General features: G+C 40.9%; 2 protein-coding genes across 2 annotated transcripts in view; one reads left to right on the top strand and one right to left on the bottom strand.

The window, feature by feature from the left end:
- Positions 1–18,846, bottom strand: part of septin8a (septin 8a) — a 37,179-nt gene extending 18,333 nt beyond the window's left edge. The window contains 4 exon segments of the mRNA XM_051400521.1: positions 4,444–4,630; positions 7,502–7,697; positions 8,046–8,160; positions 18,599–18,846. Coding sequence (XP_051256481.1) covers positions 4,444–4,630; positions 7,502–7,697; positions 8,046–8,160; positions 18,599–18,628 — 528 coding nt within the window. The 5' untranslated portion in view covers positions 18,629–18,846.
- A 1,227-nt stretch (positions 18,847–20,073) lies between these two features.
- On the top strand, positions 20,074–22,365 carry LOC127364577 (ankyrin repeat domain-containing protein SOWAHA-like). The gene has a single exon (XM_051402209.1). It carries the CDS (start codon positions 20,360–20,362, stop codon positions 21,791–21,793), a length of 1,434 nt encoding a protein of 477 aa, XP_051258169.1. The 5' UTR covers positions 20,074–20,359; the 3' UTR covers positions 21,794–22,365.
- The last annotated feature ends 3,974 nt before the right edge of the window (positions 22,366–26,339 follow it).

Raw genomic sequence — 26,339 nt, 5'->3', positions numbered from 1 at the left:
CTGTACAATGAATAATCTCAGTCAGAACCCCGACAGATACATAAAACAAACAGTGATTACGAAAACAAACAAGGCTCCATCTCCAATCAGCAGCAGATGTGCAGAAATAAACACACAGTTTTTCTGCATTCCTCTGTACGGCTGCATAACCCAAATCACTAACCGGGAGGACGAGGAGGATCCCCACAGATTCCCTCATCAATTCCATAGTGTGCCTCAGAGCAAGAGCCAGAGCTTGTTAGGAGTCAAATTACAGGCTCATTGTACTTTATTGGATCATTAATTTACAGCAGGGTGGCCAGTATCATGTTTTAACTCTTATTTAATCACTATCCAGTGCTGACAACAGCCTTGTGTGGCTGCTGAAGCAGATGGGAGTGTCTTGTCATGGTCAGTGAGGAGGGAGGGGACAGTGATATTTGTTCACTTCCCACAACCGGTTTTTCCCAGCTGGCCAAAGAGTATTTCCAAATAGTTCTCACTGTTTGTTCTGAACAACTAGGAGCACCAGATGGGTAGCTGTAACCACATAAAAGCAGTTTATATGTAAAGTAAATTTGGACCTCTCAGAGTTCAAGTGACAATGAACCTAAAAATAGGTGTATCATGCCTGTGTGTTTAGATTTGACTGTGTTATGACTCAGAGAAGGAGTGTGATTTTTAACGCAGCTCCAACTGCTGACCATGCTGCCAAATGGGCCAAATCAGCAGGCCAAACTACAATAACCAACTTCTTCCATGTTTCTAGAACACACACACTTGTACCTGTGATTTTCATCTCAAGCAGTATCTTTGCCTCAAGTCTCTCCATGAGTGAACCTCCCCGTCAACTCTCAGTTGAAAAACTTTGATTTGGTGCAAATGGGCGAATAAAATCTAACCAAAAATACTATAAACACCCAAGATTGAGAATAAAATAGAAGTAAAGATAAAAAACATGTTCATTTGACTGATTATAGGGGAAATTATGAGACACTTTAGTAGGAAATATCAATCTTAGTTGACCTCTTCATCCTAATATTAGATAATTAACTGGTAATGATTTCCTCCTATTGAATAAAAACATGTTCATTTAAAACAAAGAACACATTCCCCCTTATCTCTCTTCCTGCCTTCATCTACCACGAACCACATGCACTCTGGTGGGCCGTCAACCATCCTTTTGTAGGGAGGGGTGATCCTTACCCCATTTACAAGAATAACACCATTGTCTCGCCTTGACAGCAAACTCTACAGTCTGAAGTTGTTTCAGGTCTGCCTCCCTGGTTTTTCCTGTGACAAGACTATCTGGCAGACATGATAGCGCTGTTCATTTATCTTTTGTTTCCAGATTAAAGTTAATGGTCACACACACAGGAACACCAATCATCTTGACGTGGATAGAACTGGGCACAGAAATCAAAACTGTGACTGTGGAACCTAATTATACTCTGATGAAGATGAAGCCACTCTTGAAATACCTCTAATGGCAATAACAACAACAAATGTGATTCTTGATAGCATGATGATGACTTGAGGACATTATATATACTTAACAGTAAATCAGTTCACTAAAAACTAACCCATCTGATGATAATAAGTTAAAAGAAGTTATTTGTGACTGTCAGACTCAGCAGGTTTATTTTTTCTGGTTAACCTGTAGACCTCTAGATATTACAAAAATAAAACTGCTAAATGTGCAAACGCTGACAGCGGTGGTGAGTAGCTGCTGCAAATATTTATTCTATATAGAAAGAGACCACTGCATAATCAATCCCATCAAGCCTGTAAAGCAAAACAGTGTCACATCTACACCGTGGTCACTCAACACTGGCTTGCTCTCAGATAAAACAGCGGCCATATTTCACATAGTGGAAAGATTGCTGGGACAGGGCCACTGAGGTCAGAGTGGTGTTCCCTGTGGCCACCCACTGGTGCACTCACAATGATGTAAATCATTTTGAATAGAAGCACCAACATTGCTGTTATTTTGCACTTTGGACACTTTCTGTTTATGCAAAACTGGAAAAGGCCTGCGAGCAACCAAAAAGCCCATCACAGCCACAGTGGAGTTTGGTTCATATGAGTAGATTGGGAGATTTAGGTGAGGCAAGCGGCTTTGCTTTCACTCATATTAGGACAGAGTATAGCTGGTAAGCTGCTGACCGTTTTGCTGTGGTTCATACACAGGGATAAAGATAATACATTTAGCTCAGGTGAGCTTCTCTGCCATGCTTCAAAAAGGAGTGGGTACACAGAGTTGGCTGTGTATGCCGTGGTGGTTTGGATGGTATCAAGAGACAGTTGGCAATAGCAGGCTGCCAGCTTTTGATCACTCTGTTGGCTGGTAAACACAGCACAGAGGGTCAGTGGTCAGCGCTGTCACTTCACAGCAAGAAAGGTGTTGAATTTGGATCTTGGCCCTTTGTATGTAAAGTCTTCCCTTATTACTTGTGTGCGTTTCCAGAACACTATTCTGGTTTCCTCAAAGAAATAAGTAAAAAAACAAAAGTACTACTGTTGCTCCATGACATTGGCCTTTATACAGTTGGTCCTCAGATAAAACCTTGTTTTCCAAAGTAGTAAGGATGGGTTAAATCAATTACAAAGTCTAAAAATAAATCAAAACACTAATTTTATTGATTTACATTTAGTAGATTTAAACTTCATCAAGACAAACAAATCTTTGTTCTGAGGTCTTCATAAAACTATTAAATCTTCCATGAGTGTGACAGTTGGTATCCGGTCATTGTTTTGAATAGTATCAGGGGCGATCTGGCAGAGATGCGCGGCCGCGCGTTGATAGCTGGCAGAGGTAAGCCAGCAGGTTTCGGTCACAAGCTGACCATCTGCTTTGTTCTGGATTCATTATCATTGCATCAACAGACACAAGCAGGGCCAAACGCTGCCTCTTTGTCTTTCCTACAGAACAGCAGTGCTATCAGTATTAATATGTATGAGTTCCTCAAAGGTCATGGTGCTGTAAATCAGTTTGACTGATGTACCAAAACTTCCTCAGCGAATGTTAAGATGATGTGTCAGGATGTAAGTAAGCATATACGCACCGCTGAAATCATACAAGCAAATGTAAACACATTAATGGAAGTTTGTCATCTACATGATGCAGCTTTCTCAGTTTACTAGTAGAGATCCAAAACGTCGCTATAATCCTTCTTAGCCTCAGGTCAAACAACGAAACAGAGTTCAAGACACAAACCTTCACTTTTGCATTTTAACTGCCTCTTTCTCCGTCCTTCCTTCTCTTCTGGGCTTTGTGAACATGTGCTTTGACATGTCTTTTCTCTTCCAGAAATTCCACACTTCTCATACTTAGAAACCAAGATTTAAGATCAAAAACCACTGAATGGTTTCTGCTGTGTTCATCACTGAGGAGTTTTCGAAAACTATCTGATAAAAATGTCAGGTTGAATTTATCCAAGTGTGGATGGTATCAAGCAGAAATAAATCATCATTATCAATACCTTATATGTATAGAAATGACTGAAGACTAGAGTAACTGAAGACTTACTCATAGACTCAAAAATTCAAAGAAAACCCCAGCAATGACTTAACTCCAAAGATTTTCCAAAAATGAAAATACAAATAATAAAATCTTGAAAAACACAACATGGCTGCAACTTAGTTGTTAGAATCCACTTACTTGCCCTTTCAGACTGTTCTTCCCCACTAAACCTCACTCCCTCCCCTCTCCCCTTCTTTCACGGTCCAAGTGCTGTTGTGATGAGATTTTCTTTCCACCAGTTGTCTCATTGAGGCCAAGCCAGCGATTGTGTCTCCACTGAGCCGCACTCATTGGATGTATGGCAAAGCACAGATCAACTTACCAATCAATCCATGTAGTAAATACTCTCACGAGAGCAATGAAAAAGCCACAAATCAATGTGGTTCTGAATGTGACTATTGACTAGTGTACGGCTGACCTGTAAACAACCGTTTCTGTATTACAGATGTGCAATTCAGTAAATGGGACGGACATCCAACACAGCAAATCAAACATTTTCTCTTGCAAAAACATGCAATATGTTGGCTTTTAAGAGTGAAACTACTCATATAGGGCCGGCCTTCCCAAAACTCTGGGCTGTTAAAGTCTAAACCTTAAACCTTTTACATAGGAACAGCCAAAGAACTTCACCCCAAATAATGCCATGTGAACTTTTCTTGAAATTCTATACGCTGAAATGTAAGTGTGCACTGTCTTTGCAACATTTTTCTTTTCACTTTATTCTTTTGGGACGCTGAGAGTCCACACCCCAGCAAAAAGATCAGGGACCTCCACGTCTCAGTGAAAGGCACACCACTCACGGTGAAAGGGAGGTCAGATTTCGGCAAAACTGATAGCTATTCACAGACAATGGGACAGGCCTGCGAGTGTGTGCTTTTTGTGCGAAGGGGAAGGCCACAGCTTGTATATGAATGTGGTGTTTGTGTGTAAATTGTGCCTACCTTGCTGTCCAATTTCTTCATCGTTACAAGATCCAGGGATTTGAGAGAGTGTCCTGTCGGGGCGATGAAATAAAGGCAGATGTGAATCCTGGTGTCGTGGTAGTTAAACAGCGAGCGTTTGATCTTCAGCTCTTCCTGGAGATAGTTTTCAAATTGAGTGTCAATGTAGTCAACGATGGGCTTGTAGCTGTGGAGACAGCCAAAGAGAAACTGTAAGGATTTATGTCTGTGGGCAAAAGCATAAATATTTGTCTTCTTATTCAGACACTGGTAATGAATATAAAAGGAAATGCGGACTTGTCACTGGGGAAATGAACCAAGACTGTTATGTTTTCAGTAACTGTGCGATCTGATTCTATGCCAAGATCTCAGCTTAGAGCTGTACAGCTTAGTGCTGCATGAAATTTGTGCTCAGCTTATGGGAGTCTGGTCGAAACAAATCACAGAGGCTGCAAAACGTCCTGTCCTTTCTCACAGAGCTGTGATGGCCTCCACAGCCTACAGTGTCACAAGTAAATCAAAGAAATGAACAATGTGGTAGCAAAGCTAAACAAACAAGACCAGAAAGATAAGGAAAATTCAACACAGGTCCATGTTTTTTTGGCTGCGATACCACAACACAAAACTAACATTTTAGATACCACTGATTTTTCTGAAGCAGATTTGTCTAACTGACTAGAGTTTAGAACTTATCCAAAAAAAATGTTTTCTTGCTGAAACAAACCCAGATTGCTGCACTGGAAAATATTATCCACCAGCACAAATTAGGTAAATACAATCATATTTACAAACATGACATTAACACATTTCAACTACCATAGCTTGTGTTTCATGGAGAGTGTTTCCATTGGGTGCACATACTTAGTAGCAATGAGGAATCAAAACAAGTGCCAATGATTCTGCACTATTTCCTCACTGCATGGATTGTCAAGTTAAATGTCAAGAAATGTGAAATGTCCTTTATTAAAATCATTATGTTTTTTTTAATGCAGCACTACGGTTCGTCTCTGCAAGCTATTTTTAATGTCTTTCAACCCCAAAATGGTTACCAGCCTGACAACATTAGGTCATGAGACAGTTTGAAGATAATTTAAGCCACATTCTCTGCGAGCTTGTTTGCAACAATCTGCAGCTTTAATTCATTTAGTTCAGTTCATTTGGAAGAGATGAGAACAAGACCATCAGAAGCCAGCCACATATTTAATAAACTGCATCATAGCGGCCTGAAATGCAAGTCTCTCTCAAGGGAGGCTGTGGTTCATTAGTCTTACAATCGCAGTTTAGTTCTTGTGATGCCACTTGACATTTTCAGACTACATATCTCTGCTATTTGGATAATTTGGTAATTTGGTTGCAATAATCTGTGTCTAAGAAATTTGTTCGCTTTCCATAATTCCACCAGCCTCGCCTCCAATTTAGGCCACAAAAATGTTTTAAACAGACATTGCTATGTTGCTATACTTGGACACTACATGACCGCCTCATTGGTTACAGCTAGTGTTACTTGTGTTTTAACGTGTTTGAAAATGTGTCTGCTCTAGACCTTGCTTGTCTAATGCCCTACATCAGTCGCGTCAGTAGATGTACAGACTTCTTCATCACGTCACACAGAACAAAAACATCGAAAATAATGCAATAGATTTTCAGCAGTAAGCAAGACAGTATGCAGAGTTCTTCTCGTTGTTTTTAAGATTTTTGTGTGAGATATAATAATAATTTTTAATCTTATTTTGTTCTAAAAAATCTAGAGACAATCATATGGTGAACCTGGTACCATTAACTGATCGCACAAGTGTATCGTTACATCCTTACAGGCTATACTGGTAATCTTGTCAAATTTTCAACAGCAAGTCTTCCCTCATCCTATTTTACAACCCAGAGTTAGCTAAAAAAAAAAAAAATTCTATATCCTCAGCAAGCACCATGTTTCCAGTCATCTGTCCTCTCCCTTCACATCTATCTTCAATCTTCTCTGTGGAATGCACCAACTCTGACCTTTTGAGGCTCTCTGTGTGCATTTACAGTCTGCTGCAGAGTCTGTCCTTCGGCATGTTGGTTTATACAGCCTACAGAGAAAGCTGCTATCAAAGGGCGTGAGAGTGCTGCTTGCTGGCTAGGTCACAACAAGAACACTCCATTCCACAGCTGAATGTTAAAAAAAAAAAAAAAAAATCAACTATTTCCTCTTTATTGCTGTCCCACCTCGTCCTATTTCCATCCCACAGAGAAAACCAAAATGTGCAGAAAACCTGGACTGATATTAGTTTGTGTCTGTTTCTCTCATTTGTATCCCTGGCAACATTGACCAAATTTGGGCATAACTATGGTGTTGTCATCTTGCAAATAGAAAAGGAGGTTTTGGATAAGGATTGTCAGGAAAATCTGTCGTTACAACAGTCAGGAGTCAAATGGAAAACGCTCTGAAGCTCCTCTGTTTCACGCATGTGCTCCGACTACCAGATGAATGGAATTTCACTCATAGGTCAATACAATAAGTAGTGTTTATCAGAGTACAGCAAGCTGTCCTGATACAATAAATGGCACTGTTGGTAAGATTTACCAAGGTCTGGGACTCAGTTGTGGAATGTAACTAAGCATCCCTACTCAAGCACTGTACCCAAGTAGAATGTACTTATACTTGACATTAGTATTTCTATTTCACCTAAACCAGTTAAACAGTAAAATCCAGCATGAATAATAACAATCTGTCATACACAGTATAATCATACATAGCTCACAGGGGCCTTTTTTTCTGCAGAACAAGTTATTTTACCTTTGATACTTGAAGTATAATTTGCTAATAATATTGAATGAGGGACTTTTTACATAGGATCTGCGTGCTTCTTCCACTACTGCAGTAACTATTGTTCAACGTGTAATAAAGACCAGATTCACACTGAAATGCAGTCAAAACAGATTATTTACATCCTGAATGCATCCTGAAAAATGTTCGCTTCTTATCTAAATTGAGGCCAGTTTTAACCAAAAGATGTAGATGTAGTATCTTTTGACCTGCATTAACCATCTAATCATGTCACCGTCATTTCTCTATCCTCACCTATCCTCTTTGTTGATCTGATCACCAAAGCCGACCGTGTCAACAATCGTCAGTTTGAGGTGGACGTTGCTTTCTTGCAGGTCGTATGTTCGCGGCCGCAGATAAACCCCATTCTGATAATGGCTTGCCTCTTCGTTCTCGAACATGGTATTGAAGAGGGTGTTCATTAATGTTGACTTGCCGATACCAGTCTCCCCTGTGGATGGTAGGAAGTAGAGAGAGAGAGAGAGAGAGAGTTAAACAACTTGGTCACTGGGGAGCGATTCATCAGCTTTCAGACATGAGGTTTTTATTCCAGCAACACAAGTGGGAGGCTTGTGCATTTCTTTCATGTCAGGAAAAACAACAGATTGTTGCTGTTTTGTTGTAGTTAAACATGTTGTTTTGCAGAAAATAAATCAAGTAAAGATTGAGGGGAAATGTTCAGTAGTTATGGCATGACCTGTCACATCCGTGAGTTGCTAATTGTACACAAGACAGAGTTCTTGTTTTACACACACAGTCTGTCATGCACTTTGCACACACATTGTCACTTGGTACTCACCTACACAGAGAATGTTAAAACAAAATCCCTGTGTGACCGATTTACTGACCAGTTGGTCAGGGAGGCTGTCAAATCCAACATGTCCACCCAAACTCAGGTTACGCTTCTCTTCATTCTGCAAAACAAAACAAAAACATTAAAAGCCTGTTTGCATGAGAGGAAAACACACATGGGGAAGACATTAGACAGAGGTAGGAAGAGCTGGTTGCTGAAGCCTTCACATGCCTATGCAAATGACCATCAAAGACCCTGTGTACATTCTGCAGATGCAAAACCAATCGTCTAACATTATGATTTAGGTTATCGGGGCCTACAGTGAGGATGAGCATTAAGACTAATCCTTCACAAGCATGATGAACTAAATACATTTCCACACCCAGAGAAGGTGCACTTCATAAGTGGCAGCCAGAGAAATTAACTCATTCAGAGATTGAATACGGAGGATGAAAAATGAGAATATCCCCAATTGGGAATATACTGCAAGTTACTAGTGAATTAAGCAGTTATTTGGAATATTTACATCAAGAACATAAACATTCAAAGCTACTGCTTCATTTCTTTGGCACTGATGGATGAATACATGATATAAAACCATTTAAATAATCTTAATTTACCCCCCATATCGATTATTTTTTTCAGTACAATAAAATTGAGCACAGCAAGCTGCACTATGCAAACTTGTAAACAAAACAAAACAAAACATGATGTCCACTCAACACTGCTAAAGTAATTCATTGCAGAGACCGTGCACAACCACTCTGTAATCAATGTGCATTTTGAAGAGAGCACCCTGGACCTAAAAGCACAAAGATTACCGATACACAACAACAAGACAGACAGACAAAACTATTGGGCTGTAAGCGTTTTCACCTTTGATCTCCCTTATCTAACCCATCTTGTCTGAAGGAGAGACAGTCAGTGAGAAGTGAGAGCGTGTTAGAGCTGTAGAGGAGGGGGAGACAGACAGCACCTTGAGATGAATGGGGCCACCCGAGCTCGTCTGGCTCAGCCACGAAGGACTGCATATTTGAAGGCTGATGTCACCGAACACAAGGCAGAGCAGAGCTCAGCTGAATGCAACCCGACTGTACTAAACTCAGACGTGGAGACAGGCTCTGCATACCTACGCAGATGGGTTATAAACTTGACTGAACAGAACAATAAAATATGAGCACTGCGAGTATGTGTGTGTGCAAGTATAAGGGGAAAGAAGAGAAATGGGGCTTAATGTATCAAGCAACACCACTGGAGTAAGCTGACGTGAGCTGAGCTAGGCAATATTGAGCTGAGCTGCATCGCACTGGGAGCTTATTACATTACATTCACACTCGTGTTCAAAAATCAATACAAGCGGTAAATATGCTTTAAGTGTTTTTAAATGTGATGTTCTTCAGCCAACTGAGGAAACGTGTTTAATGGCAAGCCAGGTAGCAGCAAAAACTTAACTGTTACTGTTGTGTTCATAGGAGGTGTCCATATGAAGACTGTAATACACTGTAATCATTTCTGATCTGTCCCCCAAATAATATTAAAGGACCAGTGTGTAGGATTTAGTGGCATCTAATTGCATGAAATTGCAGATTGCAACTACGGTAATTTAAAACTGCTCACGTCTGTATTTGATGACCTGGGAGTGAGAACAGGCTGTGAAGTGAGTGTAAAGGAGAAACCATGATGGCGAAACTTGTGAAGAATGCAAAAGCCCCTATCTACAGCCGGTGTTTGGTTGGTCTGTTCTAGGCTACTGTAGAAACATGGTGGTTCGACATGGCAGACTCCATGCCTTGAACAAAAACACACTGATTCCTATAGTCGGATGATTATGAAAACATACTTATTACCTATTATTCCCTAAACATATTATATTCCCTAAATGTTAAAAACTGGACCTTCATCTGTAGTTAATATGAGGCTGCAGCAGTCTTTTAGTACAAAAATCTGTCTTTGTGTTAGTACCCCTCTATGCAGCTCAGCAAGGAAACACTGTCAAGGGAAACACAAAGGGGGAATTAGACTAAATTTGGAATATACAGACTGCTACAGCCTCATATTAACTTCAGATAAACGGTGGAATGTATTTTTATGGAGTGAGGACTGTGGATTTTGTCCCCCGTTACTTACACTGAAAGCATCTTAAGAGAAGATGGCTAGTACGAAGAGGAGGAATGATTACAGCCAGCAACATCTGTTTCAGTGTTCATATAAGCAGCTGACTACTGTTTGAAGACAAATTGTGAACATGTCCTTTAAGTGAAATGTTTGAGCGCTGTACATCCAGTTGTTGATGACATTCCACTCTTGTTCCTTTTTGAATGCGCTCATTGCCAAATGAATGTAATGTTGATCAGTAGCAGGTTTACAGGGAAGAAGGAAAGAGGGAGCGGTACTGTCAATTTGTTGTTTCTTAGTCACTGTAAACTCAGAGCTTGTCAAACAACATTAATGCTTCCCTGTGGTATTCAGCTAGCTGAATGAGGCTTGTGGAGATATTTGGATAGATTGCTGGAGGGCGAGGGTGTGACTGCTGGTATCGGGCCTGCAAGGAAACCAGTGCAATGAGTTGTGTTTAAAATAGGAAAAGTCGACAATTAATATTAGCCTTTATTTATCCAGGGAAGGATAAATAAAGGCTGCCTGCTCATGTTCCATCAACACTCCGGTTTCACATGTGGTAGCTGCACTACACTGCACACAGTGGGTGATTAGGCGTCTTGCTCAAGGGCACCTTTACAACATTTTTTTTGTGCGAGTGAGGAATTTTCTTTTCTTTTTTTTGTCTTACGCCGCAAGTCTGGAAATTTACACTTCAGGTCAAAGGCTTACCTCTGGAAACTCATTGGGCCTATTCATTACATATCTGGGCCCTCAGAGGAGCGTGGCCAAAGTCAAGGGGCAAGCCTGTGACACACTCTTATAAACATTGTTTCTGTGGGAATTGCTCCAAACTCACCAAACCACATTGGCAAAGCTCTCGGATTGTGAAAAATAACAAAGATCCTGTCACATAAGATAATTCTAGGTTGACGTCCTACACTGAACCAGACAAGCTGTCAGTAGCACATAATCTGTGTGTGAATCATAAGAGGCAGATGGGTCTGTGACTGAGGGCGACAAAAAGAGCACGCAGACCTGACCAACAGTGTTATCTTTAAGGATCAGACAGAATAGAAGTGCAGACGTGGACACAAACTCGCCATGCTGTGACTTCACAAACTGAATGTGTGAGTGTGTAGTGGACTGGAAAACAACTACCTAAAAATACTGCACTACATGTAAAATTCCTCCATTCAAATCTTACTAAAGTAAACGTAAGTATTAACAGCAAGTCCGTTCAGTTGAAAGTAAGTACTAATTTTGCATTTACAAAAATATATCTTTGTAAATCAAATCAAATCTTATATGTCTATTAAATATAAGCCTATATAATTATATGCATAAAATATATGACATCTAAAGACAAATCTATCAGCACAGTAAGGTTACTTGTATTTTTTATTGAAGTTCAATTGCTTAAAGATGGTTTAGAAATACGTTTTGCACAGAAAAAAAGTTGAAATATTCTGGCTGCACTGGCAGATATTTCAGAGTTAAATCTCCTTATCAGGTCATCTAACTCTTTATCCTTAATAAAAAGTTAGATGACTTGTATAAGTAGATTTTGTGCAGATCATATGTTTTGTATGAAAAAACTGCAAAATAACTAGAAACTGTAGCTGTCAAGTAAAATGTCTGAGTTGAGCTGAAATGTAGTAGAGCAGAGGTATAAAGTAGCAGGAAAATTAAACACTGAGTAGCTTAGCTTGCATCTAAGTCTATGTATTCATGCATGTACAGTATGCGAGCTACAGCTAATCACTATTGTCAGGTGAAAACATTTTTCAAAGGTTTTGACTTTGGCTGAATGATTAGTTCGCCATAAAAAAGCCTTCCATCTTATGAAGTCCCACTCAAAAGAAGCTAGATTACATGCACAATGCATCACAAAGCTATAAATAAACCTGATGGTCTTAGTTCCTAAAACATTTAATGACAACAGCACAACAACACCCATCGGCTAAGAAAGTATAACGAGCAGACGAGAGCTATTAGGGACACTCTGAGGCATCTGTCTGTCCGCCTGTCCAAGCTAGAGCAGAGAAGAGAAGAGAAGAGCAGCAGCGTAAAGTATGACAGGAATGAAAAGCTTCTGGTTAACTGTCCCAGGGTGAGGAAACAACACAGTTACCAGGCCACCGTATCACTAGGCCCACAGGAAATGGCTGCGCACAGGGGCCCCAGGTGGCTCAAAGTGAAATGAGGCATGAACTATATAAGCTAGATCACAATGCTGTGCGTTTGTAGTGGGCTGATGTAAACCACTTTTTCCTGTCAGCAACAGACCTTTCTCTCAGAGCACATTTCAAATCTCACAGACGGAAAAGCAGAAGTGTAATTAATAGACTCAATGATGGCTGAATTCCATTTAGCTGCTTCGGTTTTAGCGTCCTCCTGGTATTGCAGTGCACGCTGGCCCCACTGTCACGGTTTACTGGCACACTTATAGAACACAGTGATTGTCGATGTTATTACCGTAGTTACACCTGTGCTTTTTCTATGATGGAAAAAGGCCTGCATCAATAAAGCAGCTGAAAAAAAAATGTCACAATACAATTTCTAGTTTTCTGCTGAAGCACATATCGTATGACCTTGCCTATCTATCAGTCGATCAATTACGTTTTAAGACACAGTGTGGTCACAGTGTGGCTTTCTATACTCGCACCCTCTAAACAGACTAATACAATGTCAGCTGCCACTATTTTGGCAAATTGGCACCATTAAAAGTATGCCGAATTAGCTATTAGCCATTCCTGTTTGCAGTTTACCCATGGATATATAGGCAAATATTACTGGATTACTTTGATACTGAGGAACACTTAAAAACTTGATGATTCTCAGGGAAGTTCTGGTGTTGCAAGGGGAGTCTCTTTTCTATAATTCCACTATAAAGTAAATAAAATCAGTGTCAGAAAGTGAGTTATGACTCTAAGAACAAGTAGCTTAAGTACCTTAATTGCATCCATGGGCTGTGTGGAACTGCTACTGCTGCAGCTCCAAATGCTGACAGTAATAAGTGGGCTAAATCAATGCGCTAAATTACAGTTACTGACTTCCTGTTTTCAGAACACCAGCATGGACCTCTCTGATCTAAACTATTTGTTTCAGCACTATCCCAACAGAAGCATTTCAAACATCACAAGAATTAGTAAATGCCGCAGCAGTAGGCAAGTAAGACATCAGCTTTGACACAAACTTTCCGAAAGTTTTTAAAAAATGTGACACAGATCCAACCTGACGTAAACTGAGGGAAAAACCAAGATCTGTTTTAAGCTCCCATCACTCCACAGAAACATTCTTGGTTACCAGTCCTGATATGACCTCAAAAATCAGTCAGTCATACTCTCCTGCTGTCTTTCTAACCCCTCTTCAGTTTCCCTCTCGCCTTCTGGCCGCCATTCCCACTTGAGTTTTGTCTGCCTTGTGTTTGCACCTTGTGTCTGCCTCAGTGAGCCTCCACCTGACAGACAGCAGCAACCTGACAGAGATACACACACACACACACCGCTGCAGCTGATGCATGTTTGTGCAGAAATACACTGAGGGAAGACCTTTGAAAAGGCTTCAAATATTTACAATAACTTGAGGTGCACTTTGTGTAGAACTGGTTTCCCTTAAATGTCGTGTTTTCACATGAAATTTTAAAAGAGGCCAGATCAACTGCTAGGTGGTATTCCATATTTTCACAATGTTGTTTCACTGGGCATTTTCCACTTCCTATTATGTATTATTTACATGCATTGTTTTAAGGCATATATACTCTATACCTCCTGGGACAAGACTGTAAAGAATTTACAATAGAAATAGTAGGGGGGGGTTGGCATGACTTGGACTGAAAGTAGGGCTGAAACAATCAAATAATTAACTGATTATTTGATCAAAAGAAATCACCAATTACTCTTATTTATCAAGCACAAATGACAAAAGGTTGCTTGCTTCCTGCTTATCAAATATGTGGTTTTGCTGCTTTTCTCGGTTTCATATTATTGTAAATTGAATATCTTTGTGTTTTGGACTTTTAGTCTGACTAAATGCAATTTAAAACATCAGGGCTGTGACACACTGCCAGGAACCTCCTGGCTGTTCCTAAGGCAAGCTTAAGGGCTAAAGGGGACAGAGCTTTTTCTGTCAGGGAACCATTACTATGGGATGACCCGCCCGAAAAGACTTTCCAAATCAATATCTTCTTTTAAGTTGTTCCTGAAAGCTTACTTTTATTGTCAAGTGCTCTTGTGATTGTAGTTTAATCCGGCAAATGTGCATGTGTTTGGATGTGTATGTATAAAAGTATATGTTTAATGTGTGTGTGTGTACATGTAAAATGTGTACTGGTATCCTATTTTGTCTTTTGTTTTTTGTTTACTGAATTGCTTCTTGTTCTGACTTACCTTTTTCAAGTTCAGCACTTGAACTTGACACCAGTGGCACTGACCTGCCTTTTTATCCTAGACTTTACTTGACTGCAGAATATGCACTTAAACAGAGACCTCTATAAGATGAGTGTCAAAGGGATTATGAAAACAACATATGAAACTAATGACATTACTTTTGTGACTAAAAATGACTTCTGTAAAAAATACTTTTTTAAAGGATGAGTCATCCCATCAGCAGCCTGCTGTGGTCGGTTGACAAAAGTGTATATTTGTTGAAGTGTACTCACTGCACACACGCACTTAATTTAGCGTTTAAGAGAGGATATCGGTTTGGGTGCTTCTGGAGACACCACGGGCCTATTTCAATTTAGCATCTGCGAGAGGAGCAGACCACACGATGTCCTCAATGACAAACCCACACGCACATTCAGTACTCTTTAGATGAGGAGGGGGGTGGCTGCTGCTTCCTGTCCAATAACGGTCAAGTAGATCATAAGTGCCTGATGCCTTCAACTGTAAAGTGTGATCAAACAGGAAATATACTTGTATAAGATAATTTTGCAACACTGTCAGCTCTAACCACACCCACAGATTTGTGTACTTCTATAGCCACTCTCCTGCTGCTACTTGTGCTAGTGGTGATGTTGTAATGGTAAAAATGTTTGATGGCTGAGATATGATGATGTGTGTGTGCCTGTGTGTGTGTACACACTCAAGCGCAACAACTGTATGGCCACAGTACTGAACAGACTCATCTATGTCCAACAGGAAAGACAAAAAAATTTGTGAGACAGATGGCAGATGAGACAGGAACCATTTTATGAGGCAGATATACAGCACCCTCATCTTTACAGAGCCTTTCAAAAATACAGTTTCCTCATTATCCAGAACAGAGGAAGAAAATGGCTGATCCTGAAACAATTATTGTTATACTGCTGTCATGTTATTTGCCACAACCCAAAATCTTTGGCTGTTTTTTTTTTTTTTTTTTTTATTTTGTATGGATTAGAGCTAAAACTTATCTGGATCAGGTTAGTTCTCACATTTAGTCAAAGCTTTCACACAAGCAAAGAAAGATAAAAAGCATTCTTGTTTCAAGATCCAGCCTAGTTATGCATGTTATTATTGCTATTGGTAAAGATGACATCAAGGAGCCAAACTTGATTTAATCACAGGCTACACACTTTGAAAATGTGGACTCTAGGTAAGAAAAACTCTTATGTGGGTTACTATAAGGCATCTATGGAAAATATTATTCTGAGTCCTTTCTGGGTGCCGTAAATTCTGTTTTTATTTGACTGATTAATCGGAAAAGCGAGAGAGATTTCTTGCAGTGTGTACACATACATGCAGTTTTGACTTCAGAAAACAGTAAGCTAATGCATTCTTCTTTTTTTATGACTTCACAATCAACTGCATTTGCACGTAAAGTACAAACAAGCACGAACAAACCGCAGTCTTTTTACTATTCATACTGATTAACAAACACAGCTATACCTTATGTGTAGAAAATCAGACATTAGAATTAGGGCACCTTGAGCTGTAGACACATACTTTCAATTAAACATATGGCTGCTGACAGATTTAATGGTTGCAACAAGAATCAAACTTTTGTTCCTTCATTAAAAGAGAACACAGACCACATTACAACATCAAAACAAACATTACTGCTTCATAATCATCAGTCATTCAGCTTTTGCCAACATTATTTGAAAAGCTAATTTAATCTTCAAGCCTCACAATTCAGCTCTGAATCGGACCTATTCTATAGATGGATATTGACTCATTACCACAGAGCTTGCAGCTCAGCTGTCACTATTCATCTTCAACACTTGATTTGACAAACCCGCCTTTAGGCAGTTCTGGCCTATATGTTCTATAAACAGCTAACATCACTGATGACACACAACAGTCAGTATATGCGCCAATGCAATCTGACCGTGGCTAAGGATAGGAGGAAGTTGTTTATCACGCTAGAATGTGCCTTAAAATGAACAAATACAGACTGAATTCACTACATAAATCTGTAACTAGAGCACATATGTAGATAATGTATTCACAAGTTAACATCACCCTCTGCACAAACAAGCAAAAGCTGCAGTTTTAAAAGTACAAGCAACTTGCCCCCATAATTCCTCATTCCTCATCACTTGCCTTTAAGCACTTTATGAAGCTAATTTCATTTTATGCATGCCGGCTTCACGGGAGAGACAATATTCTTCAGGGTCAGTAAGCACTGTACATGCTGAACATGTTACAGGGCATTTCATTACGTAACCATTTAAATGAACTGCATCCTTTTATATATGCTACACACTCGAATGCAATCAATGGGTGAAAACAATAGATGGGTAGTTGGCTCCATTGATCGCCTCCCGTGGCTCTGGCCTAGAAAGTTTACCCAAAGCATCATGGGGATTGACGTGTGCCAACAATGCAACCCAACCACACATCCCTATCAATAGCTGCACATAATTAACAGCGTGCCCTTTGCACAAACTGTTAGTTTGTTCAATATGGTCTCACTTAGTTCCGAAAAGTTAGGGAGGAAGTCAGCCCAACACTGTGCTGCTGTCGCTCCCCTAGCCTGTTTCACTGCAATCTCAGCACTTTTCTCATTAATCAATTCTTTACTCGTCTATTCCAAAAGAGACATTTTAGAAATCGCAAGTCTGCAATATGTTCTGCAACCTGCACCCCCCTGCCCTGTTGGAAATCCTCCTAAAATTAAGAAATGCTAAGTGTGCATTATCCTGTGTGACCTCTTTTTTTTTGGGGGGGGGGGTCTTTACCTTTCTTTGCAGACATGTGTTGCACCAATAAGTTGTAGGAGCGGCCCGGAGTGTGTTCTTAATCTCTTTATCCCTGCAACTCAGTGCTGCTTACTGTCCAATTCACCACCGCAAGGATCTCTTTAAGCATCTGCCAAAAAGTTAATCACCCTTTTCCAATCCCCTCCTGTGCATTCACTTCATCACCGTAATATTTGTTGTCCATGACAGGCATTGTGTGAATTCTTGAGGGCTGACTGTCTTACCGTAACGTTGTTATTGGTATTCTCTTAAGCCTGTATTGCAGCATCACATTGCTCTACACACAGGATCACACCTGAGATACAAGGCTTGTCATTATAAAAACAATGGATAACTTCCTCTCTCACCTGACAGTATGTCAAACCTACTGCTGTGTACCTACTACTGTGATATCCAAGGGGTGCGGTATAGTGAAAACACAGGCCATTAGTAATGCTTGTTTAGCATCTGGCTGGTAAAACTGACATGGCCTCATGTGTAAATACCACGTTATGGGTCAAGAAAGTGAACAACAACTTTTAATTTTGAACAGCCTGAACAGGAAGTTAAAACGAAAACCACATGTCCACACTCTGTAAGGGCAGAGGTTCTTCATCGTGTTATTACTGCTATCTAAAGGTTAGTTAATAACGTTATTTCATCACAGCATTGTAAGTTTTACACAGCACAAGTAATACACATTCACTTCAAGTGTGTCTGTGGTAAACAAGGAGTATATAGCAACGTTAACTCACTGGGTAGCATTTTTTATTTTCTGGCAAGCCACTGTATTTCAAGTTTGCAGCCACTTCTAATAACGTCAACAGTAAATAGTTGAATGGTGCCATACGTTACACCCTTACGTTGAGCAACACACACACACACACACACACACACACACACACACACACACACACACACACACACACACCCCGTTCACATTACAAGTCACGACATTAAAAAAATAAAAAATATAACAGTCCACAGCAGCAGCAGCGTTGTTACAATTTATCTTAACTGAGAGAAACCCAGTCATCATCACAGAAATCACTTCCACCATCTCGGCTGAGCCCACATTATAGGCTCCAAAAGCGGGGGAGGCTTAAGCTTCACATCCAGCTAACACACACACACACACACACACACACACACACACACACACACACACACACACACACACACACACTTTTACTGATCACAACCAAGTAATTCCCGCGGCTGCAACGTTTTCGGGGTCCAAATAAGGAGTACGGGGGGGGTGAAAAAAAACAAAACAAGGGACGTTTTTACTCACCGAAAAAACGTCAACGTCCGTGGCAGCCATGGTGCGGGATGTATGGTGTTGCTGTGCTGGGGCAGACTGAGCAGAGGCGAAAGGGAGCAGCCCTCGTCTCTCCGTACTAGCCTGCTAAACTACTGAGCCGAGCTGTGACAGAGATAGGAAGAGAGGGACACAAGACGGAGAGGAGCTAACGTTAGTTAACTGGGCAAGGGAAGGCTTGCTAGCTAGGCGACAAGAGCATTCACTCCTGCTTCGCTACTGTTTCGCTCACTCGGGGCTAAGCTAGCTCAACTAACGTATGTAGCACGAGACTGTGGGCTTTGGAGATACTCCTGTTAAGCGCATGCGTACGGATGTTATACATTTAATTCAAACAAACGATTTTTCTTAAAATGTACTTATGTATTAATTAATTAATTAATAAAAATGCTTGCCAAAGATATATCAATATATTCTGAGGTCGGAGTAGCAACGGCGCCGCTCCAGGCAATGTAATGGTTAACGTTTTCTACGTTACGTTTAAAGTGGGACGTGAACTATCTTGACGTCCAGGTTGCATCTTTGGCTCGGGACAGATACGTTCCAATATGGCCACTTTCGGGAACTCCCATTCAGTCCAGGAATGTCATGCTGCACATATTACAAGTCAGGACAAGAGTGAGCAGTACCACAGCGACAGAGAGAGGGGGGGGGGACAGAAATATGTGTGTCAGCTCATGGGTTGAGTGTAGCCAACCGTGGAAGTGTTTTTCCCAATGGGACATTAATATTTAAATGAATTAATGAGATAGATTGGTTTTACTAGGATGTAACTCAGCCAATCAGAGCAAGCCATCTGATGATGTTGCAATATTGTGTCTGATTTACTGTGCGTGTGTGTGTGTGTGTGTGTGTGTGTGTGTGTGTGTGTGTGTGTGTGTGTGTGTGTGTGTGGTGTTGTTTGAACGTGCTTTGATGCCCTGGGGACTGGTACTTTTTGCAGTTTTATGCTGGCATCCAGTTTACATGAAACATTTATAAACTTTCTGTGTGTGTGTGTCTCAGGCCAACCTAATACTGGATTTTGAAGGTCATATTGATATTTTAGAGTTTGGTGGTTCATGATCGACCCAACAAACGTTTTATACAATCCTTAAATATATAGGAATTAAAGTTTGTAGTTCATTCATACTTACACACACACACACACACACAGAGAGAAAAAGATAATAAAACTAACAGAAAAACATAAAAGATCAAATAGAATACAATAAATAACATATTAAAATAAAATGATATTAATAGTGATCATAATATAATTGGAACAGGACATTTTAAACACATTTTGCATGTCTTTCTTCTTTGTGTGTGTGTGTGTGTGTGTGTCTTATCCAAAATTATATCTTATTTAAATCTGCTTGGTTTTACTCTCAATGGGAATGAGAGTTATAGTTTTTATTTCTTTTAAAAGTTAAAAAAAAAAAAAAAAAAACAGCCAGAATTACTGATTTTCTTTTTGTTTTTTACTTTTATTCTGAAAACAAACAAATTGTGGCCTTAATGTTTTCGGATGAAAAGTCCTAGCCACTTTGCCTATGGGGAAAACATCTGCATATATTATTCAAATTGCATCGACGTCTGCGCTCTCCCCGGAAAGAGACTCCTCCAGGTGGGGAGGAGAGAAGAGAGCGGCCAGGTGAAGGCTAGTGTACCGTCACCAGGACAAAGGTGTAACTGGATACAGCCGGGCGGTTGGAAGCTAACAAGTTTTAACTTTAATTAACAGCTTTCACAATGTCTTTGACCCAGGAATCCGTCCTGTTCCTGCTGATAGCGGAGGGGGGCAAAGTGAAGAAATCCGACTTAGTGGGTAAGTTCAAGGGTTCAATAGACTGCAACGATCCCGCACAGAAAGAACGGAACAGGGAGCTTTTCAAGACTTTTGTCAACAACGTCGCCTTTGTTAAAGAAATCGACGGTGTCCGGTACGTTGTCGTCAAGAAAATGTATCAGCATTTGCTGGACGGGGTCCACCCTGCGGAAAAGACTGATAACAAAGAGATCCCACTGACAGGTGAGCAGCAGCGCCCACCTGCGCGGAGGGAGGAGACTGACGATGCAGGAGGGGAGAGATCAGCTGTTTCTGAGCCTGATAGAGAACAGGCAAGCAGTGAAAGCAGTGAAAACCCTGCAGAGTCACTTTCCCTCATACAGCTGGCACTGCAAAGGAGCAAATCTATGGATGTGAAAGTTAAAAGAATGCTGAATTTTGAGATCCAAAGGCAGGACACGCAGGGGGATACCAGCCCGAGAAGGGGCGCAGTAAATGAGCCCACCGGCCACCAGAGCAAACCTTACGCCTTACCTCTGAGAATGCCGCCCAGCGCCACCAAAGTCGAGACCCGTAAACTTAAAGGGGACCCAGATGACCTCCCTGGAAGCCCCAAACCAGACGCCTTCAGGAACAAGAGAAGCAGCAGCATCAGCTCCCCCCAACTGGGGAGGCCAGTGAAGAGCACCAAGGCGACAGAGGAGCCAAAAGAGACGAGGTTGCCCTCCTTGGTTCCCCTGGAGCAGTCGGAGCATGAATGGCTGGTCAAGTGTGCCGCTGGCAAGTGGAGCCAGGTTTACGGCCTGTTGCTGAGAGACAACCAGCTGGCTGAGAAGAGGGACTTCATGTCAGGGTTCACCGCCCTGCACTGGGCAGCCAAATGTGGAAACAGAGAAATGCTCGTGAAGATTATCGACCTATCCAAAAAAGGAGGGGTTGACGTTGACATTAATGCAAAAACGCACGGCGGGTACACTCCTTTACACATCGCCGCCCTGCACAACCAGGAGTACATCATGGCCATGCTGGTGGGGGAGTACAGGGCCGATCCAAGCATCAGGGACAACTGCGGGAAAAGGGCCTACCACTATCTGCACAAAGGCACTTCTGGGATGATGAGAGAGATGCTGGGTGAACCCAAGGCCCAGCCGGTTCAGGAAAGGGCCCAGGAGAGGGCCCTGCATGAGAAAGAAGAGCTGGACCTGCTACCGGATCTCTCCAAGAGCCTGCATTCGATAAGCCGTCTCTTCCAGCCCCATGTGACGGGCCTCAAGAAGAAGCACAAGCAGAGACCAGGATTTTACTCTGTGGGCGAAGACCCCAGCGAGGAACGGGAAGACAACAACAGCAGCAGCAGCAGACCCAGACTGGCATCAGATGTTTTTAACTCAAACTAAACTCAGAACTCTTCTTCAACAATGAGAAAAAAAGTCCCTCCTGTTTTTATGTTTTCTGACATTCATATTTGGCAGATGACATAAAAGATTGAATTCTTATCAGATGTGATATGCAGAGTTTGAGTGTGTGGGGTCAAAGGAGATTGATTGATTCTGAGATAAGAGACGGAGCGTTTCAGATGTTTGCAGGTGTGAATAAAACATGATTCAGAAGATTTTCCGGCAGGTCTTGTGACTCGTCCTGTTACTCACTGTCTGTGGCTTCATCAGTCTGTCTCTCTGCAGTTCACCTTCAGGGGAACTCGACACTGAGCTTAACAATATTACTGAAACATTGTTTATTTAGATTCCATGTATGTTTAATCACTGGTTTGTTATGAATTCCTGTTTTGTTTTTTTTTCTAAATGAAAAATCATTTTTATTTTCCATTTGCATTTCAGTTTTTAAAAAAAAAACTGTACCTAGCACTTAAACCAGTACGGTAGCTGCACAGATGTCATATATTCCCATTAACTGTGATTTTAAATGAACTGTACACCATGACATAAGGAATAAATCAGACTCTACACTACTTGTTTTTACAAAGTTTGCACACACCCAAAACTTGATTTCTAAATGTCTGTTCTCTTTTAAAAATGTCCCTTTTAAATCCCCTTTAGTCAAAATGAATCAATACTAATAGGAAATCAATGTCTGCCATTGATTTACTGTTACTCTCAGTTACTTAGATTTGACTTGTGTTCCTCTGTCTTTTCACCTCTGAGTAAGACGTGAAGTGGTCATCCTCTCGACTTCCAGGGGCAGACAAACTAAAAACCGAGGATGTGCTTGCCGACTTATGGGTGAATTAAACTTAAATAAATAAAACCAAAACTTTGAAGAAATGTTTCTGCCTCCGAGGAGGATTTAGAGAACTTGCCTCTTCATCATCGCTCCACTTTGTAAGAGATTAATTATTAAACACTGTGAAGCATTTAGGAGAAGCAAATATCCCACTAAAATGCCCTGGAAGAAAGCAAACACTGGATTACAATTATTAGAAAAGATAAAGGGTGTGTCATTCACAAAGGAGTGTGCAGGTGCTCTATAAATCATTACAATCCCTCTGCGTGCCAAAACCTCTCTGAATTGTGGCTCTGGTCCATCTTCTGGCTTGTTGAGACAGCTGTGGTTCAGCCAGATACGCAGTTGACTAGGAATGTCTGTGCTTGCATGTGTGTGGCTGAAAGTAGTGTGTTAATGGCATCATCGGCCCCCCGGCGACCTGAAGACAACAGATGTTAAAAAGAGTATAATAAAAGTAAAGTTGTGATTATTTCAAGATGAATTGTACAGTTGTTACTTGTTTGAGTGGTAAAAGAATCATGAGTAAAAGAGGAAGAAGTGTGAAGAAATGTCTCATTCTCCTACTGTCCCCCGCCTCGAGTCGTCGCCCTCTGTCTCACGATGTCACTTCCCCAGCAGCATTCATTATCTGTACGTCAACGATGACGATGTTTCATTTCAGAGCCTCTGGGTTTTATTTAGCACATGTTCTTTTCTGCTGCTGCTGTGAGGGGAAAGGCCAGCACAAGGTCAGGAACAAGCAAAACAAGAGCACTCGCTTTAGATTAAAAAAAAAGAAACTGCAAGAGCATAATGTTGAATTTTTGTTATTAAAGGAAACCGCTTGTTTGAAAAATGAAAATGTGAGTGGTACACTGCAGTGCTAATAGTAGAGATACTTGTTTTGAAATTGGTACTTGTTTATTAGTCTCTTTGAGTTAGAACTGGCAATGAAGGTTAACCAAACAAAATTTTTTTCTCACTACCACAATAATATGCAGTATCAGACAAATGCAGGTGTAAAATAATAGTTCCCTTATTCACTTTCTTGCCAATAGATCAATGAGAAGATCAATACCACTCTCATGTCTGTGCATTAAGTATGGACCTGGACCCGGGGGCAATTAGCCTAGCTTAGCTTAAAGACTGGAAGTAAAGGGAAACAGCTAGCATGCCTCCCAGCACCTCTAGAACCATGACGTTGCCAGGCAACCGGCAGACTTTGTTACCACTGGACAGAGCCCTTTATTTGAAGTTAAGCGAACTGGCTGCTTCATACACATCCTACAGACACGAGAGTCGTATCAATCTTCATATCTAACTCTCAGCAAGAAAGGAAATATGGTTATTTCCCATGTCGAAATATCCGCCTCACATCTGCAAATGTTGAAAAGCATTTGATTGAACTTGCCTTCTCCTCTTACTCAAGTATTGGACACACTCCAGTGTAAATCTGTCATCTCTACATTTGTAAAAGTAAAATCACAGCACAAATTAGGCCCGCCTGCCACGGAAGGTCCACATGAACGTGGGTTTACACACATTTTACTTGTAATTATAACTTTTATGATTTCTGTCATAAAATTGGAGGTAGAGAAATATAACGAGGAGGGCCTGGGAAAGCACTTTAATCGTAAAATGCGTGTGTCAGGTAGTTATGAACAGGGCTTAAGTTAGCCTAATTAGCGAGGAGCTCCAACAGAAACATATACTGTAACAAAGACACTATAAATCATGGCGATATAAATCGAGTGAGTGTTTTGGCTCGAGAACAAGGCTTTGTTAGAGTCGTCATAACTGAGCTGTGTAATGACTGCCAGAGGTTAGGGGAGGAAACCGTAAGGTGTGCTGACATTCCTGTGGGCGGGGAGAGTTCAGAGTTCAGGTTGAAAAGTGAAGCTTTGAAGCCACAAATCTGAGCACCTGGCCCAGTAATCGCTGAGTCATCGATATGTGGAGAATGTATTATTGTGGTCAATTGAACAGCTATTTGGTGACATGAAGAAATTTCCCTTTATGCCCCTCCGTTGTGTAGATGTTGCTTCCCCACTGGAGCTTATTTCATCCACCATTTTCTGTTTTCCCTGAGACAGAAGGACACAGTCAGTGATTATCAACAAGTTCCTCATTATCCAGAGCGGAGACAGAACTGCTGCTGCGGTGTTCAGGCTGTCCTGTTCCCTCCTGTCTGTTGTCTGCAGCATACACCACCAAATGCTCCTTCACTTACACTCGTCTTTGTAATGACGCTAAACCTAATTACCATGCAATTAGTGTCCGACAAAGATCTTTCTTGTTAAGAATTCCCTGAGTTGTGCTTTATGTGCCTGCTGGCTTCAGTGGGAATCTGACTGAAAGTGTTTTTTTACTTTGTAAAGTACACTAAGTGCTGTGTGGTGTCTCTCACTGTCCTCCTGGGGTTTCCTCTGCTGCTTGCCAAAATTAAATCTTTTTTTTCTTCTCCTTCTCAGTATATCTATGCCTTTTTAATAAGCATTTGTTGTTGCTGACAAACAAACTGGACGGCATTCCACTGCAAGGCTGAACAAACGAGGATAGAGAAGCATGAAAGAGAGGAGGAAGACACCCTGCTGAAAATATATCCCCCTCAATACATGATTTACTCCCGACTTGAGGCCCAATATACGCCCTATTCTAAAGCTTGCTAATTCACACTTATTTAGTTTGTTTAATCTGTACAAATGCTAGGTGTAAGAACAAATTGTGTGCAAAACAATTTCTTGGCTGGGCAGCAGTGACTTCCTAGAACCCTCCAAAAGATAGTTTACAATCTCTTGTAAAACCACAATGCAGATTAAACTAACAAGCTATAAAGTGTTAAATATAGAGCTGTAGAGGGGCTGGTAGGCAGATTTCGTTACCTTTGGACAAAGCCAGACCAGCTGTTTCTCCATGCTTCCAGGCTTTTTTGCTAAGCTAACTGCCTCCTGATTTCAGCTTCATATTAAAAGGTCCAGTGTGTAACATTTAGTAGGATCTATTGGCAGAAATCGAATATAATATTAATAAGTATGTTTTCATTAGTGTATAATCCCCTGAATATAGGAATTGTTGTGTTTTTATTACTTTAGAATGGGCTGTTTTTATCTACAGACACTGTGGGTCACCTTCCTTGGAGTCCGCCATGTTGAACCAAACAAAACATTGGCTGTAGATGGGGTTCTTCCTCTTTTTCATGGCCACCGTAGGTTCTCATACACACTTACACAGCCCGTTCTCCTTCCCAGGTTGTAAAATACAGACGCGAGCAGTGTTCAGTTAGTTGCAATCTGCAACTTCATTGCAAGATGCCACTTAACCCTGCACACTGGTCCTAAAGCTCATACAATCTAGTTCACAAAAAAACACCAGAAAGTTCTAAAAAAGAAAAAAATGTTTCCATCTTAAAGGGAAGGATCAGCGTCCCCGTACAATTTTCTTTAAAACAATTCTCAGTAAATGATAAAGCTTCCATACAATGTTGAAACAGAAAATTCCAGCTCAGTGACAGTGAATTATTGAACTCTCAGAAGCAGTGTGTTGATATGCCTGCAGAGGGCAGAGACGATCTCTGAAAGGAACAACCAATCCTGGAGAGCTTCCACTAGTGAGGAAACTTGATCAGGGGAAAGACAAAATAAGAAAGTTTATAAGAAATAATGTCACAAAATATCCAGTGTTACCTGTTCTCACAGCGTGGATAGTGCAAAACATAAACCA

This window comes from Dicentrarchus labrax, unplaced genomic scaffold (assembly GCF_905237075.1).
Source record: "Dicentrarchus labrax unplaced genomic scaffold, dlabrax2021, whole genome shotgun sequence".
In the NCBI taxonomy this organism is placed as follows: Eukaryota; Metazoa; Chordata; class Actinopteri; family Moronidae; genus Dicentrarchus; species Dicentrarchus labrax.
This window is presented reverse-complemented; position numbering and strand designations above follow the sequence as displayed.